The sequence below is a fragment of the Scheffersomyces amazonensis genome, assembly GCF_036850825.1.
Source record: "Scheffersomyces amazonensis strain UFMG-HMD-26.3 chromosome Unknown RJT21scaffold_6, whole genome shotgun sequence".
Taxonomy (NCBI): Eukaryota; Fungi; Ascomycota; class Pichiomycetes; order Serinales; family Debaryomycetaceae; genus Scheffersomyces; species Scheffersomyces amazonensis.
In genome coordinates, this window is record NW_027042746.1 from 1,072,127 (window position 1) to 1,088,027 (window position 15,901).

Genomic DNA, 15,901 nt, shown 5'->3' on the forward strand with positions numbered 1-15,901 from the left:
GTATATATATAATAAGTCGGATTTCTTTGTATCTACCATATTCCTTCTTTAGTTCGGGCTTTAGCTATTTATTTTATTTATTATTTATACTAGTATTTATTGAATTATCAAAGAGATAATTACATCTAAACAAAATCCATGATGTTACGTTAAAATTAATAGTAGTAGATATCTTAGTAGATATCTTAGTAGAATTCTTAATGTGTTTTTCTATATACAAGCGATAGTGTATGTGTTGATTATATTAAAAGAACCAAGCAAACCACTTCTTTTTACGATTGGGTCTAGTTCCGAACTGAGGATTTGAATAGGCACTAACATCATTAGCATTCTTAACTAGAGGTGTTGCTGCTGAAGTTCCAGCTTTTGTGGTAGTAATAGCTTTATTACCAATCTTAAATCCCCATCCTCTTAATATCTTAACTATTCCTGGAGTGATAGCTGCTGTAATTGGTAATCTTATAAATATTAAAGATTTATGAATTCCATAAGCTATAGCGAATTCTGTCCACGAGAAATGAGATATAAGATAACTAACAATATTGGTATTCTTTTTAGTATCAATATCAATTTCTCCTTCTTTAGCCTTGGCTTCTTCAAGTTTTCTTAATTCCTGATTCTTCTTTAATTCTTCTTTACTAATTCCATATCCGAATACATTCTTTACTGTATTTTCATACTCCTCAATAACTTCCTTTCCAGAGGAATGAACTATTACATAACAGATTGGTAAATCAATAGCACTTAGAGCAAGATATACTCCTAATGCTGAAAGTCCATATTCTTGAACTAAAGCTTTAATACCTTTACCCTTAGGTTTAGTTGATGATGATGATGATGGAATTGATGTTCCCGATTGAAATCTCTTAATTATACTAGAAGGAAATCGTCTCATAGTCATCAACCTCACAGGAGACATAGAGGTCATGATCCTCTGCATAGGTCTCAAACGGAACATGAGTGATAGTTATTGACTGAGCTTTAGTGAGCTTACTTATACTAAGTATTGAACTTTGCGACCTTGAACTACGTGGTAGTATGTCAAGTTTGCCATTGAGTGCGCCTACGCCTACGCCTACGGATGGCTGTGAAAAAAAAAATTACTGAGCTCTAGTGAGTAAAATGATTTTTGTCTATTAATTAATTACTTACACATGACTATTTATCTAAATTGAGAGTAATATTTCTCTTCTGCAAATCTTTGTGCTACTCGGTCTAATATATCTTGAGAATAAACATCCAGTAATAATTTACCTCCATTTAATACATTATCTTCATGGAATTTTTGTTCATCCTTAGTCATAACCACGACATTTTGCATAGATAATTCTTGATTTGGATCCCATCTTGATAATGTTAATCTAGTAGAATAATTCAGAATGGGTGATTTACCACGATAAACTTCTTCTAAAACATATGGAACATCATTTAATGAAATGGGGATACGTTGATCTAATTGACCTATTCTCAGTTGTTGGCCAGCCAAACTCTGTAAAATTCCATCATAAATCTTATATCTATTTTTACCTTCAATAGGCTCAATTGGATATCCTGCTACAGATGTAATTATATAGGTGGCAATAGTTAATCCAAACATACCTGGCATTGTTCCAAGAACTGGTAAAATTCTTACTCTAAAGTTTTGTAATGCAGCTAATTGATCAACTGATCCCTTTTCAATTTCATCATTAGATAATGGTAATAATTGAGCTTTATTAGGATCAGGTTTTTCGGCTGAAAATACAACTGGGATATTTGTTAAAATTCCTCTTTTCTTTAATCTAATTCTAACTGATCTGGCTAATGGATCTTCTTCAGTCTTTGAAATATCACTAATATTAATTCTAGTAGGATCTGATTTACATGCTGCTCCTCCAGATGATATGACTGGTAATTTATTTTCATAACAAAAAGTTAATAAATCAACTTTAGTATCAATATTATCAATACAATCAACAATATATGTTGGTTTAAAATCTTCTTGATCACTTTCTCCATAAATTAATGATTGAGCATTATCTTTATTCCATAATTGATTCTTAACTTCAATATTGGCCCATGGACATATTTCTAATAAATGATTTCTTAAACATTCTACTTTAGGGGTTCCAACATCAGATAAATTAGCTACTGCATGTCTATTTAATGAACTTAATGATACTTGATCAAAATCAATAATTTTAATATTTTCAACTCCCGATCTAATCAACATGGTTGCAACCCAAGATCCAACTCCTCCAGCTCCTACCACTACAACTCGTTGCTTTCTAACTTTATCCATACCTTCATCTGATAAAAATGCATAGTTTCTTGCCAACTGTTCTCTAATGAGTTCTTCTGAATGGGGCCTTGATTTTTTAATTTTTACTTGTGGAGATGACGACGATGATGTGTTTGTCAAATTATTTTTATTGGTATATCTATGATATGCTTCCACTACACCCACTGTTACTGCCACTGTAGCAAGTACTGTTAACCATATGTCATGTGAACGTGAACTTGTCATTCTGGACACTACTTCAGTATTAGTTCTTTGGTTGTGAAAATGTACTTAGTGAAAAGAATGCAAATTTTCCTAGTGACATCTCGGCCGGTCAAAAAAAAAATTGGCTACAAAAAAGAAATTACGACTCGCACTTCAATATTTTATTTATATATACCGTTATTCACATACAAATATAGTTATACTGTTATTGACATTGATAAGCAATTACTTAATCTTATGACTTAAAACTAACTTATAACTTATAACTTAGCCTTACCTCTTCCTACTGTGGACTTGATCAAACCATTTGGATCAGGTGATGGATAAAATAATTCTGTATTACCTTTAATACCTTTCCATTCTAAATTGAAAAGGATATAATGTTTATTTGGTAATTCATAACTTACAGTATCAACTTCTTTAACCTTTTCTAAAATTTCTTGTGACATGTTATACATAGTAGCTTGTACAGAAGCAGAATTTTCTAAGGCAAATCTTTCTAAAGTAGTGATTCTAGCTGCATTATAAGTTGAATCAAATAATCCTTCATCAGCTTTCTTAAAGATTGAATCTAATGTAGGTATAAATTTAGGATCATAAGTCCATGATGCATAAACATCAGTAGATAAAATTCTATCTCTAGTAGGTGGTAAAGTAGTATAATCACAAACATTATAACCATAAAACATAGATCCAGTTGATTTTAATACTGTTAAATCTTTAATAGCAGAAGTAATTAATAATTTTTTAGTTAATTTATCATAATTTAAATGAGTTCTTCTAGTTTCAGCACCATCATATCTAAATGAATGAGCATGAATTTTTCCATTTGATAAAGGATATTTAGTCCATCTAGATTGAACAATTTGTATATCAATTCCTTCAATTTGATTATATTTATTAGTAAAATGTTTAGCTAAATGACCAGCAAATCTTTCAATTGGCCAAACATCAGTAGTTTTAGCTTCAACTAAAATAGTATTTTTAACAGTATCGGTTGGAACAATTGGAGCATTATCAGCTTTAGTATAAGCAACATCAAATTTACCTCTTAATAATACTTGAACATTAGCTTCTAATACTTCTTGTTCAGTTGGGTTGGATGGATTTTTCTTAACTTTTAAGAATTTAACGTTAGCCTTACCGTATGTTGAAGAAATTAATTGAACCATTTTGTTTAATATTACTAAGAATGTATTGTTTAATTGTTGTAAATAATCTGAATTACTAACAGAAATAAATTTACAATAGAATTAATTGAAAGGAATCAAGTGTCAATTTATACTATCCCAGATCAGTTCCCACCATCTCCAGTCTTAATCTCTTATCGCAATCATATTTAGTGCAGCCATAATAAGTGCGCGTCGGAACTTCCCGACAGAAATAGTAATAGTATGGGGAATGGTTCCACCCCTTTTTTAATTATATTATAAACACCATATGGAAAGATACGAAGTGTGATATTAAAAACCTTACGATTTATGTAAATACATTCATAGCCCCAGACTTGTAATTAGAAAGAGGGTGATTCTTACATTGGTTGAATCTGTTAACTAAATCAGAACTAAAAAGACAATTGCAACGCATTTTACTGAGGAAAACTGTTCAGTATTGGATAACATCTAATATCTTTAATATCAATAATTTCCAATATACTATTTACACTAGCAATAGTAATGTTTACTCTATTGATAGTCCATTCTACTGTCTTGTATAAACCCTGATTGATAGGGAAACTTAATTTATGTTGCAGCCATTATTCATTGAAATCGGACAATTCCGAGCGCGAATTTTTACTGGCAAGTCCGGTTCTCCGATTCTATTGCCGCAAAAATACTAAACAGATTAGTCTACAACTCAGACCATACTACGACTAAATTTCTATGGCTGGGATATGGTTTAAAAGCAGATAAGTAATTAATTAATAAATAGTAAATAAATAAAGAAATGAAAACAAATCAGTGGTGGTGGATTAATCATTTTTCCGATCTACCACATTACTCCTATGCTCACTACTAGAGCCTTGTACATCAGCTTCAGGTATTCCAGTTTTTATTTTAATCTCTTCTATTTCTTCCTCTTCACGATCTTCTTCTTCTTCTTCATGTAAATGATGCTGAGATTCTTCATCTTCCTCTTCCTCTTCCTCTTCTTCCGAAAGAATTGATTCTAACGCAGGCTTCTTTTCATCATGCTCAACTACTACTTCTGAGAATCTTAAACTCTTTCTTTTACTTGAAGTAGAATGACTATTATCTAAAGATGCTTCAGTCTGTTGTCCAGAACTTACTGCTCCACTAACTACTGCATTAGAACCAGCAGCATTATCAAACACTAGTTCCGCAGTTCTTATCCATCTTCTTCTTCTAGTATACTTTGAGAAAGAATCTTCTGTCGATGGCTTCTTCCATGTATTATCATAATAAATAAAGCCTTCATCACTTCCAGGATTTGCATTAGTCTTTGATCTCTTATTATTTTGCAATGTTATAGCACCATCATTAGTTAAATCTAATCTCCATGTTTTATCAACCCACCTCCATGTAGCTCCATCTAATCTATCGACTCCATTATCACCAGAAGCAGATCCTGTAGATTGTGCATCATTTGCATTTGGTAATTTGAATGCATCTACAGAAGAACTTTCATTCAAGAATTCATCAGTCCAAGGAGCTCTTTCATATGATAATAAGTTAGAAGTCCATCCAATACCTAACCATCTTCTTTGATTTTCATAAATAACATATGTAAATCTAACTGGTTTATTATTGGTTGAGCTTTGATTATTAAGAGTGGTTAATCCTGTACTCTTTTGAACTTTAGCAAATGCTGCAGCAAATAATGAAGAATTCTTAGCTTGCAGAAAATCTAATCCAGTTAAATAAAATACTAATAATCTGGCTAATTTAATTTTCCAAACTATTCTTCTAATAACTCTGGAATATGAAGAATGATATGTTAACATATATATACCCGTAATTAATAAAATAATTCTTGGTTTAATAACCAAAAATGAAACTATTAAATATAATGGAGTTAAAAAAATTGTGGTGAACAATAATCTTTTAATATCATAAGAAGTAAATGCTAATGAAGTGATTGGATTTAATAACATATCTGCCTTAATGCATGTAGCTGTTAATGATTGTACAACATCATCTAATGTTGGATGTTCTTTAGTTTCTTCTAATATTTTATTATTTAATATAGTATAAAGTGTTATTATTCCAACAATTATAATATGACCTAACCAAATGACAAGATTTTCAAAATATAATATAAATAATGAAAAAATACTTATAATAATAATATTTATCCAATAATCATCATTAGTCCAAGTTGCAATTGATAATAATTTATTAATAATTAAAAGATATGGATAAGCTCTAATTAATGATTTAGCAACAGTAGGTGGAGTTGATGATAATAAAGGGGATGTTTGAGCCTTTGGTTTAGAAATACCATAATCTACAGGTAAATCAGTTGTGAATTGAGCTTTAACTTCTACTCCATTTGTTCCAGCACCAGTACTAGTATTATTATTATCATCATCATTATCATCATTAATTATTTCATGTGAAATATCATATTCTGCAAGACTTACATTTGGACTAGTCTGAATTTCATTAGAATTTGAACTCGAAGATGTAGTTACCACCATTATAGTAGTTAAGCCAAGGGATTTCTTTATTTTATTTTAATGGAAATTATAGTCACCGGCTTCTTCTACTACGTCTTCTTTCTACTTCTTCTCACAATATTACAAAATTTAAAATGTATTACTTGTATCCAATAGAACAACACACACAGAAACTTAGATGGAAAGTATCAAAACAAATTATGTGATTGTGGTAGTGCAATTTGTGTGTGTTTCTAATCGTTTGCTGCCCAGATGTTGGTTAGTTAGACTTTATCCTCTGATTTTTTCCTAATTGGATCAAATGCCACAAAATGAGCACGCAAATTAAACCGAAATGGTATGGGGTATAAATGATGAGAATAATTAATTAATTAATCATATATGCTTATATAATTAAGTATTAATTGTAATGGATTTGTCAAGCATTCTAGCGAATGAAATCGAATCAAAGAAGTCCAAATTAAAGGATAGTCAAAATAAAAAACATAAGTTAAAGTTCAAGTTAAAGAGTAATAAGAAGACTAAAAGTGACGTTGAAGAAGTGTCTACTAATACCATAGATAATGATTTCGAGAAAAATGTAGATAGTACTGAATGTACTAATGGAGCTACAGGTACTGAAGGTTCAGTTTTAAATATAACTGATAAAGAAGAAAATAATTCTGTGGTTGTTCCTTCTAATGAAGAGGATGCAGAATTACTAAATTCTATAACCGATGAACAATTGCATAAACACTTGGAAGAATTCAATGAGTTGTCAAATGTTGAGGGTAAAGACAAACTTGATAAAATACGACATTTACAAGTTTTAATTCGAATTAATAAGCAAAAGGAGAAGTATAAGGAAGTTCTTGAAAGTGAATCAAAATATGTTAATAATTCCGAATTGGTACACATTGATTTGAACGAGGTCAATGACATTGAAGAAGATGGTAAGAATAAGGAAGTACATATGAAGATTAGAGTCATAATCAAGTCATTAGTTAAAGATTGGGAGAATCATGTCTTGAAAAATCCTAATAATATTCAAAGTGAACTACTTCATGAAACTAAACGAGATTTAGTACCTCTTCTATATAAATTGAGAAGTTCTACATTAAGTACTGAAATGACTATTTCACTACTAACAATATTATACTATGTTCAAAATCATGACTACAGAAGAGCTAATGAAAGTTATTTAAAGTTAAGTATAGGTAATGTAGCATGGCCAATAGGAGTGGAACATATTGGTATTCATGCTAGAAGTTCTGCTACAAGAATTAGTGGTACCAAACAAGCAGCCAATATAATGATTAATGATAAAACAAAAAGATGGATAACGAGTATAAAGAGATTAATTACATCTCAAGAACTGATTTATACACAATAATAGATATAGGAATAGCCATTAATAATTAGCAAAAAGCATTTAGCATTTAGCATTTAGCATTTAGCATTTAGCATATATATTTATAGATAATAATAGAGAGTAATAGAGAGAAATTGTATGAGCACATACACGTGACTAAAAGATATCTCTAGGGCTATATACCTAATAATGATATCCTCGCAAATTTTCTTTTTTTGCCTGGTAACGAAACCATCCTAGTGAAAAAAATTAAATTGAATAGAAGACTTAAACATACTACTGAACTGGTTCTTGTTAGATATATACTCACATACATAACAAAATGGCTAAAGAAATCGTCGATATCAAACAATTTGTTGAATTAGCTAGAAGAGCTGATATCAAATCTGCTGTTGTCAAGGTTAACCAAAAGATTAACTCCAACGGTAAGAAATTCAAGCAAACCAAATTCAAGGTTAGAGGTTCTAGATATCAATATACTTTAGTTGTTAACGATGCTTCCAAAGCCAAGAAGTTACAACAATCTTTACCACCAACCTTAAAATTAACCACTTTATAAGTGTCATTGTTATTGTCATATTGATGAAACCTTACTAGATCAATCATATGAGGTTTTAATATTTCATTAATCAGGTTTACATTCATATAATACTATGAAATTGTTAAATAGTATTGGTTTTAATTCGAAAGATTACATTACGTTACACATATATGAATTGGGATAGTCTTAAGAAAACCCTTTGTATATTTAATATATAATAAGAAAACAAAAAAACTATTAAGATTGAAACAGTCTGTAGTCGTTTAAACCACATCTTCCATTTCTAAATCTTCATCTTCATCCTCTTTATCTTTATTATCATCGGCACCCGTTACATCCAATCCTAATCTGACAGTACGCTCGGCATCTCTTAATCTTCTAAATTCAGGCTTTAAATTATATTTAGAAGTATAAGGTCCCTTCTTTATTAAGTTAGCAATTGATTCTAATGACTCTTTTAAATATGATTCTGGTTGCCTCGTTCTTTCCTTTAAACCCTTCATTGACCAATATTCATATTCTTCAAATAATCTAAAAAGCAAATCTAATAAATCCTTCTTAGGCATTCTAATTGCTCTACCTTCAGCATTCTTTCTAGCATTTGGATTGGATTTCAAGAACACTGAGGTGTTATTACCCTTAATGGAAGGACCAGCATTGGATTGGATCACCCCAGGTATTTCATTAAGTAGAGTGACTTTCGGTCTTTCAGGACCCTTTACTATATTCTTTCTATCCATCAATACTTTATTATATTGAGAGTCAGCTTTTGATGGTATAATTTGACAATCATGAACAATTTTACCTATCAATGCAGTTTTCTTTGGAATTGTCTTTACAAAAGGTATGTACTTCCTTATTGGACCATTTTCACCATTCTTTTGAACTCTAAAGAATTTGAATTTACGTCTTGGTTGAAACTTTCCATTTTTATTTTGTTTATCATCAACTTTAGGTTGAGGTTGTTCAGGTAATTCAGCAACTTCGGTCAATTCCTGTTTGAACTTTTTTAAATTCTCTTCAGTGAACACATAAGAATTTCGAACTTGAGTATTTAATATAGAGATATCATATTCTTGAGGTATTTTTGGTTCATTTGGTACATTTTCATTTAATACTAATTTAACTTGTAACTTGTTATTTGTATTGGCTGAATTCTTCTTTATCTTAACTGTCCCCAATCTTGCTCCATTTAAATTACCTTCTTGAGCCCACCTTTCTGCTAAATATTTAGGTAATTTAACTAACCAAATATTCAGATTTCCTTTTGTTAAATTCATATCTAAAGATTCATTCTCTTCTAAATAATCTTCTGGATCCGACAAAATAGAATTCTCTGCTTCATCGACTCCATCTGTAGATGTATTATTACCAATTATACTTTCATTATCGTTAATGTTGTTGCCATTATTGACCTTCTCCTTAATATCTTTGGATCTATCACTCAATATATTATTACCATTGTCTTCATTCTTAATTCCATTAGATTTTGAAGGACTTGATTTTATTGAAGCACTCATGTTATATCGTACCACAAACTTATACGTATATAGAGCCAACCTTTAAAAAACAAGTTGATTCCTTGAAGAAGAAAGTTAGTTATATCTCTTGGTAATCATGAGGGTATTAAGTGATTTTTCTCATATGCGCGAGGAGGCGATATAAAAATTGCGTGCTAATATCAATTGATACATAGTACATAACTGATTAAGTAATTAAAAGAATTGACAAGATGGAGTCGGGACTTATGGTCATGTCTCGACTGTTTTATTCAATTGACTCACATTGTGGTTACTGTAATGGTAAGAAAGATGATCATTTTGCATTAGAAAGTCAATATACCAATAGAAGTACAAATGATAAATCAAATTCTCATTCTATGGGGTTTATGGTCGAACAAATGACTTGTCTGCAATATGATTTTATGATTAATAAAGGATGTAGAAGGTCAGGTTGTTATGTATATAAACCAGATTTACTAAGATCTTGTTGTAGATTATATACTATACGAACCACAATGTCACATCTAAAGTTAGAAAAGAATCATAGGAAAGTTATAAATAGATTTATGAGAGAGATAGGTGATGACCATGATCAACCGATGGAATTAATTAAAAAACAGTCTAAGAATCAAGAAAGATTTGATATAAATAATTTAATTCGAGCGGAGCAAAAGTCATCTAGATTCAAAACGGTGTTTGAACCATCAGCATTTTCTAAGGAAAAATTTAAATTATATAAGAAGTATCAAATTCATGTTCATAATGATGCTCCTGAAGATGTCACAGAAACATCATTTACAAGATTCCTATGTCAGACCCCATTTGAAGATCTGGTAGTATTTGGTCAAAATGAAGAGTGGGATGAATTGAACAATTGGATTAACAACTGGTCAGAGTCAACTGCAAAAAAGATGAGACATAGAAGGATTGGCCCAACTCATGTCTGCTATTACATAGATGGAATTCTAGTTGCATTTTCTGTTTTAGATTTCTTACCTACTGGTGTCTCTTCTATATACTTTGTTTGGGATCCAGATTATGCACATCTTTCATTAGGAACTTTATCAGGTCTTCGAGAGATTCAGATGTGTGAGCAATTGCTGTTGGGATACTATTACCTTGGCTTTTATATTGATGATTGTCCAAAAATGAGTTACAAACTGAAATTTGGAGGTGAATTATTAGATTTGAGTAACAATTTGTATGTACCACTAGAAAAAGTTAAACCTCTTATAAAACATGGGAGATTATTTGTACTAGGTGAAGAAGGATTTGAAAATGATAAAGAGTTTAAGATGGACAATGGCTCTCCTAAAAATTGGGATAATAGAAAAATAAGTAATGTTTCTGAAAAGATTTACGGTAATGAACTAATCTATTCATGTGCTGCTAATGATTTAAAGCTACTAAAAAATAAATATCATATTGATTTCGGACTAAGCAAATATGGGCCTGAATCGAAGAGGCCTTCCATACCAGCAGTTTTCCCTGGATTAAAGCCTTTATGGCAAATAATTGATTTACTAGATGACACTACGTTAAACAATCGACTTAGCATAATAATCTTTGACAATGCAGTCGGAATTCCTCGTAGAAGCAAATTTGTACAGTTGAATCTGTTTGAAAAGCTGAGGGTCATTGAGTTTGTCCGACTATTTGGTCCTGACTTTATTCAAAATAGCATTATATTCTTTTAGATCAGGACCCATCAATTGAGGGGTAGCGAGTACTAGAGTTTATACATTCATATACTATGTACTTTAGAAAATCAATATAAGCCAATAACGAGGTTGGAAAATCTAATTACTTTTCTGAAAAGGGTAATTTGGTTCCGGATAAGATCCCCTCTATTTTTCAACCGTTTATATACAGGAAAATCAACAAAGTGGGGGATACTCCGAGATCCGAAACGGAACCGAATATATGACAGATAAGTGCTAGCGACAATAGCGCCTTATGATGCACAATTCATTATATAAAGCATCGCAATTTCCTAAGATTCTACATCTTGTGGATTAATATGCAAAATTAAGATAGTTTTTCTTTTGCTAAAAATGTTTTGTAGTTTCTCTTTTTGTTTAAGTCTTTGTAGAATGGATCAAGTCAAGTCTTAATATAGGATCGGAAAAGTGCATAGTTTTGCGAAGATATATTATGACTAATCCTAGCTCATCAATTAGAAAAGAAATACAAGATAATTTTGCAGTTCATCATGAAAATCAGAGTTATACTTCTCTAGATTCAGAGTCTCATTTAAATGATCCCGATGCTTTACAAGGTAATTCACATCCAAATTATAATAATGAAGTACCTTTGGAATTGACTGGAATATCCGAGTTAGCCACAACGCGTCAGCTTTCGAAAATTCAATCAAGACGATCGAGTCTTGGAGCAAAAATTACAGGTTTAGGAGTGCAACATGAAGATTCACATACTGAAGGCGAAGATTTAGAGAAATCATTATCTAAAACTGAAAGTATTTCGAAGGATGACAAATTTAATCGGTTCTCAGACAAGACCAAACTAATTTGTGTGGTTATCGCATCATTATCTGGATTTTTATCGCCATTATCTAGTTTATCGTTCTTGCCTGCGGTCCCTGAAATTGCGGATAGATTTAATACTACGGGAGAAATAATTAATGTATCAAGTGCTGTTTATTGTATTTTTATGTCAATATCACCAACTATCTTCTCGCCATGTTCTGATATATACGGAAGAAGGAATACCTTCTTAGTATGCACTTTTATGTTTGTTATATGTACCGCTTTGGTTGCTGTATCTCAAAATTTAGCAATGTTTTTCATTTTTAGATCGCTAACTGCTCTTTTTGGAACCTCGTTTTTCAGTATCGGGGCTCATATCATTGGTGATTTGTATGTACCAGTCGAGAGAGCAACCTATATGGCCTGGATCATTTCAGGTGGTCAAATTGGTACTTCATTAGGATCTGTGGGAGGTGGAATAATAGTTAATTTTACTAGTTGGAGAATTATATTCTGGGTACTATGTGGTATCGGTGGTGCGATGTTCTTTTTGGCTTTGTTTTATCTTCCAGAGACTTGTTATGAGACCAAGCATTCCGTAATATTAAAGGAAATACAGAAAGATGACCCAAACAAAAAATTTGTATTTGTACCTTTTAATCTATTGAAGATAATCGCTGCATTAAAATACCCTAACTTATCATTAGATGGCTTCATCACCATTGCATTAGTATTCAATATGTACAACTTGTTAACACCTATCAGGTATGTTGTCGATCCACGTTTCAACCTTACCCAACCGATATTCAGTGGTTTGTTCTATTTGGCACCGGGTTTAGGTTACTTGATTGGTAGCTTTTTTGGAGGTCGATGGGCAGATCATGTGGTTAAGCAATATATAAAAAGAAGAGGCAAAAGAGTTCCAGAAGATAGGTTAAGACAAACTTTAATTCCACTTGGGCTTATATACCCAGCCAGTATTTTAATATATGGCTGGACCATCGAAAAAGAAAAAGGTGGAATGGCTGTTCCAATTATTTTTATGTTTTTCAGTGGCATAGCACAAACATGTGTGTTTCCGGCTTCAAATACTTACTGTGTTGATAGTATGCCTGAATTGGGTGGTGACGCTATTGGAAGTAGTTACTTTACAAGATATATTGCTGCAGCAGTATCATCAGCATCATGCTTGCGAAGTATTCAAAGCATTGGTGTAGGTTGGACTTGTACCATTGGTGCATTTGTTTTATGGCTAGGTTTCGGGTGTGCATTAGTTTTAATTTATTTTGGTGAGAAGATGAGAGTTAACGCTTTAATTAAGTATGGTAAGAGAGAAGCATAGGATCGAATATTTTAACTATGGATATAAAAATTGGTTGTATATAAACTAAAATGCTTACAAAACGTTTTACGAATTATAGAGTATAACATAATATTAATTATTTAGAATAAATAAAAACAAGTAAAGAAGACTATACTGAAAGAAGCGTTCAGCAGAAGGAAATAATATGTGTAAATAAAGTAGAGGACGCCGTTGAAAGAAACGTTCAACGGTGTAAGATGCTAATACGAAATAATACAGCTGACATTGGTTTCAAATCAACAAACCAAGACAAGCAGCAAATAGGGTAGTGATTCCAAACTTAATTAAGGAGGCAGCTGAACTTTCGAAATCTCCTGAATACTGGTTTGATGTTAAGTTTGTATGATTAGTCCCATTTGTGAAGTTATGTAAAGGGCTGGTGAAATTGGTAGTACTATTCTTATAAAATTCTATATTGTGGTAGACAACATTCTCCAAATCTTCAGATTCTTTCTGAAATACCTCTAATGACTTATGATTTTGCTGTTGCAACTGCTGTTCTTGTTGTTCCTGTGCAGATAATTCATAGATTTCATATTCTAAACCTTCATCTTCATTGAATTGATAATCGAGTTCAGTTACTTGTTCAAAATCTTGAACATCAATCAAATCATTATTAGCCTTATATTCCTCAATCAAGCTTGAAATTCTCAAGTCTGAGGCATACTCTATATCAGCACATGCAAACTTACTCAAATTTGCAAAATGGAAGACAATTGATTTTCCAATAATATAAGCTTTTGATTTTTTGTTCAAAGATAAATAAGAATCTTCAAACTTGTCTTCAAAACAAGTAGTATTAATCCAGCCATGCTTACCAGATAAATCACCAATTTGACATCTTGAATCATCTTTTTGTATTGAACAATCAGGAGAAGCACCATATGGATTAAAGTGCAAACCAGCAGCTTCACAATTACCGTTCCCAGGAATTGAGTTTTCATGAATATGGTAAAAAAATGGACCACCTTCAAGGGGCAAGCCCGTCATATCAACATGGACTTGAACAGCCTTTCCTTCTTTGGCGCTAAATACAATATTACCCTTAACATTCTTATCCATACCAAAAGGAAAATCAGCGATGGCTACTATATTCTTAGGATTTTTTTTAACTTTTGGAGCATTAGATGCTTCAACACCCATTGGCGCTAAAACTGAAAGCCAAATGATTAAACTGGTGATCAACATAATTATTTAATTGTTTTAAATTAGTAAATACAATAAATGTAACAAACAAATTATGATATAAATCTAAACACGTATTCAAATTATTATTACGTTTCTAATCAATATAAATAAATAAAGTAAAAGAAAGTGTTTTAAATTAAAAAAAAGTTGTATCCCCAGCTTAAGGATTCAGCGGCTGCGAATTTTTTCCAGCTCTTTCTTACATAATATTTGTATCCCAGGTATTCTTGTCTTAAAACCATTTCAGGCTTTTTAAAAGAAGACAGAATTAGGTTCTCCTTCAAGTGGAATTTAACAGTAATCGTTTAGTGATATGTCTATTACATACGAAGATTTAAATATTGGATTTCAAACTTGTTAAATGGAATTTATTTAACAGCACTTTCTAATGATTAATTAGCATTTTTCCAAGAAAAATGTTAATCAGGTAGCCTTTAACAGACACCTTCAAATAATAAATACAAGATTTTACTAATGTGTATTTGAAAGAGTCATACATTCATAAAAATATAAAGGTTTATCTGCTTTTAAAATAAGTTACAGTAATTGAAGATAGCCACATAGTATTTATCTCCACCCTTAATAGTTACACTTGACTACCCTAACTGAAATATACAGACCAATGACGTGGCAACGATCAATGCAATTACTATTAGAGCCTTTTAATAAATGAAATAAATTTAAAGAATTTCACAGATCGTTTTTCGTTCTTAAGTAACCGCCTTAGTTAAAATATTTGGATATAGTTATTTACGAGTTCAGCAGATGCGAATTTTGAAGCAGATTACGAAGTCGTGTATGATTTCAAATTGTCATTTTCTCTCGCCTCGCTTAAGTAATAAAGGTATTGTTTAGAAAATTAGGCGACTAGATGTAAACAATAAAAGGGTTTTTGTATTAAATATTAGGCGACTTTTAGCAATGAGGCTTTCCCTTTCTTTCCAATCTATTCATTATACATTCTGAAGCTTAATAATAACATCAGCGTGAACATCATAAAGCTCTAGTACAGTATATATGGATAACTAGCGTATTAGTAAATAACCTCATTACATCTGGAACTTAAAGTTTTCTATTTATTTTATTGTCTAAAAAATTTGAGTTGAGAGAAATCTGACTGTCAGATGAACGAAAAGCAACTCAAACACAAAAACAATGGAAAAGTTTAAGGGACTACAGTGCAGCAAACATCTGCAGGTGAGTGCCAGATAATTTTAATTCCGAAAATCCCCACTCATAAATTAAGGAGAGGGAGGCACGGTTAATACACTTATTTCCATATAGTGGTCCTTAAAAATAAAATATTCGCAATTACCTGACTTATCAAAAGATTAGCCGATAAATT

At 31.4% G+C, this 15,901-nt stretch overlaps 10 protein-coding genes across 10 annotated transcripts; 4 read left to right on the top strand and 6 right to left on the bottom strand. All coding sequences in view use genetic code 12, as the record gives it.

Annotated features, from left to right (window-relative positions):
• Window positions 1–102: 102 nt before the first annotated feature.
• Window positions 103–1,118, bottom strand: NAT2 (Nat2p). The gene has a single exon (XM_064884938.1). It carries the CDS (start codon window positions 956–958, stop codon window positions 245–247), a length of 714 nt encoding a protein of 237 aa, XP_064737010.1. The 5' UTR covers window positions 959–1,118; the 3' UTR covers window positions 103–244.
• On the bottom strand, window positions 1,114–2,576 carry RJT21DRAFT_128301 (tRNA threonylcarbamoyladenosine dehydratase). The gene has a single exon (XM_064882914.1). The coding sequence runs from the start codon at window positions 2,504–2,506 to the stop codon at window positions 1,163–1,165; it is 1,344 nt and encodes a 447-aa protein (XP_064737011.1). The 5' UTR covers window positions 2,507–2,576; the 3' UTR covers window positions 1,114–1,162.
• A 57-nt stretch (window positions 2,577–2,633) lies between these two features.
• On the bottom strand, window positions 2,634–3,696 carry RJT21DRAFT_122595 (uncharacterized protein). Its single transcript, XM_064882454.1, has one exon. The coding sequence runs from the start codon at window positions 3,655–3,657 to the stop codon at window positions 2,746–2,748; it is 912 nt and encodes a 303-aa protein (XP_064737012.1). The 5' UTR covers window positions 3,658–3,696; the 3' UTR covers window positions 2,634–2,745.
• A 687-nt stretch (window positions 3,697–4,383) lies between these two features.
• RJT21DRAFT_109350 (peroxisome biogenesis protein) lies at window positions 4,384–6,365 on the bottom strand. The gene has a single exon (XM_064879895.1). The coding sequence runs from the start codon at window positions 6,144–6,146 to the stop codon at window positions 4,458–4,460; it is 1,689 nt and encodes a 562-aa protein (XP_064737013.1). The 5' UTR covers window positions 6,147–6,365; the 3' UTR covers window positions 4,384–4,457.
• Window positions 6,366–6,482: 117 nt separating this feature from the next.
• RJT21DRAFT_122597 (mRNA splicing protein) lies at window positions 6,483–7,571 on the top strand. Its single transcript, XM_064882455.1, has one exon. It carries the CDS (start codon window positions 6,535–6,537, stop codon window positions 7,495–7,497), a length of 963 nt encoding a protein of 320 aa, XP_064737014.1. The 5' UTR covers window positions 6,483–6,534; the 3' UTR covers window positions 7,498–7,571.
• A 53-nt stretch (window positions 7,572–7,624) lies between these two features.
• Window positions 7,625–8,215, top strand: RPL38 (60S ribosomal protein eL38). Its single transcript, XM_064882456.1, has one exon. It carries the CDS (start codon window positions 7,799–7,801, stop codon window positions 8,033–8,035), a length of 237 nt encoding a protein of 78 aa, XP_064737015.1. The 5' UTR covers window positions 7,625–7,798; the 3' UTR covers window positions 8,036–8,215.
• RJT21DRAFT_122599 (transcription factor IIF subunit) lies at window positions 8,216–9,624 on the bottom strand. The gene has a single exon (XM_064882457.1). The coding sequence runs from the start codon at window positions 9,535–9,537 to the stop codon at window positions 8,281–8,283; it is 1,257 nt and encodes a 418-aa protein (XP_064737016.1). The 5' UTR covers window positions 9,538–9,624; the 3' UTR covers window positions 8,216–8,280.
• A 19-nt stretch (window positions 9,625–9,643) lies between these two features.
• On the top strand, window positions 9,644–11,445 carry RJT21DRAFT_52667 (arginyltransferase). Its single transcript, XM_064884939.1, has one exon. The coding sequence runs from the start codon at window positions 9,750–9,752 to the stop codon at window positions 11,214–11,216; it is 1,467 nt and encodes a 488-aa protein (XP_064737017.1). The 5' UTR covers window positions 9,644–9,749; the 3' UTR covers window positions 11,217–11,445.
• Window positions 11,446–13,473, top strand: RJT21DRAFT_52668 (A Q resistance). The gene has a single exon (XM_064884940.1). The coding sequence runs from the start codon at window positions 11,674–11,676 to the stop codon at window positions 13,345–13,347; it is 1,674 nt and encodes a 557-aa protein (XP_064737018.1). The 5' UTR covers window positions 11,446–11,673; the 3' UTR covers window positions 13,348–13,473.
• On the bottom strand, window positions 13,474–14,933 carry SOD6 (Sod6p). Its single transcript, XM_064884941.1, has one exon. The coding sequence runs from the start codon at window positions 14,554–14,556 to the stop codon at window positions 13,600–13,602; it is 957 nt and encodes a 318-aa protein (XP_064737019.1). The 5' UTR covers window positions 14,557–14,933; the 3' UTR covers window positions 13,474–13,599.
• Window positions 14,934–15,901: the final 968 nt, after the last annotated feature.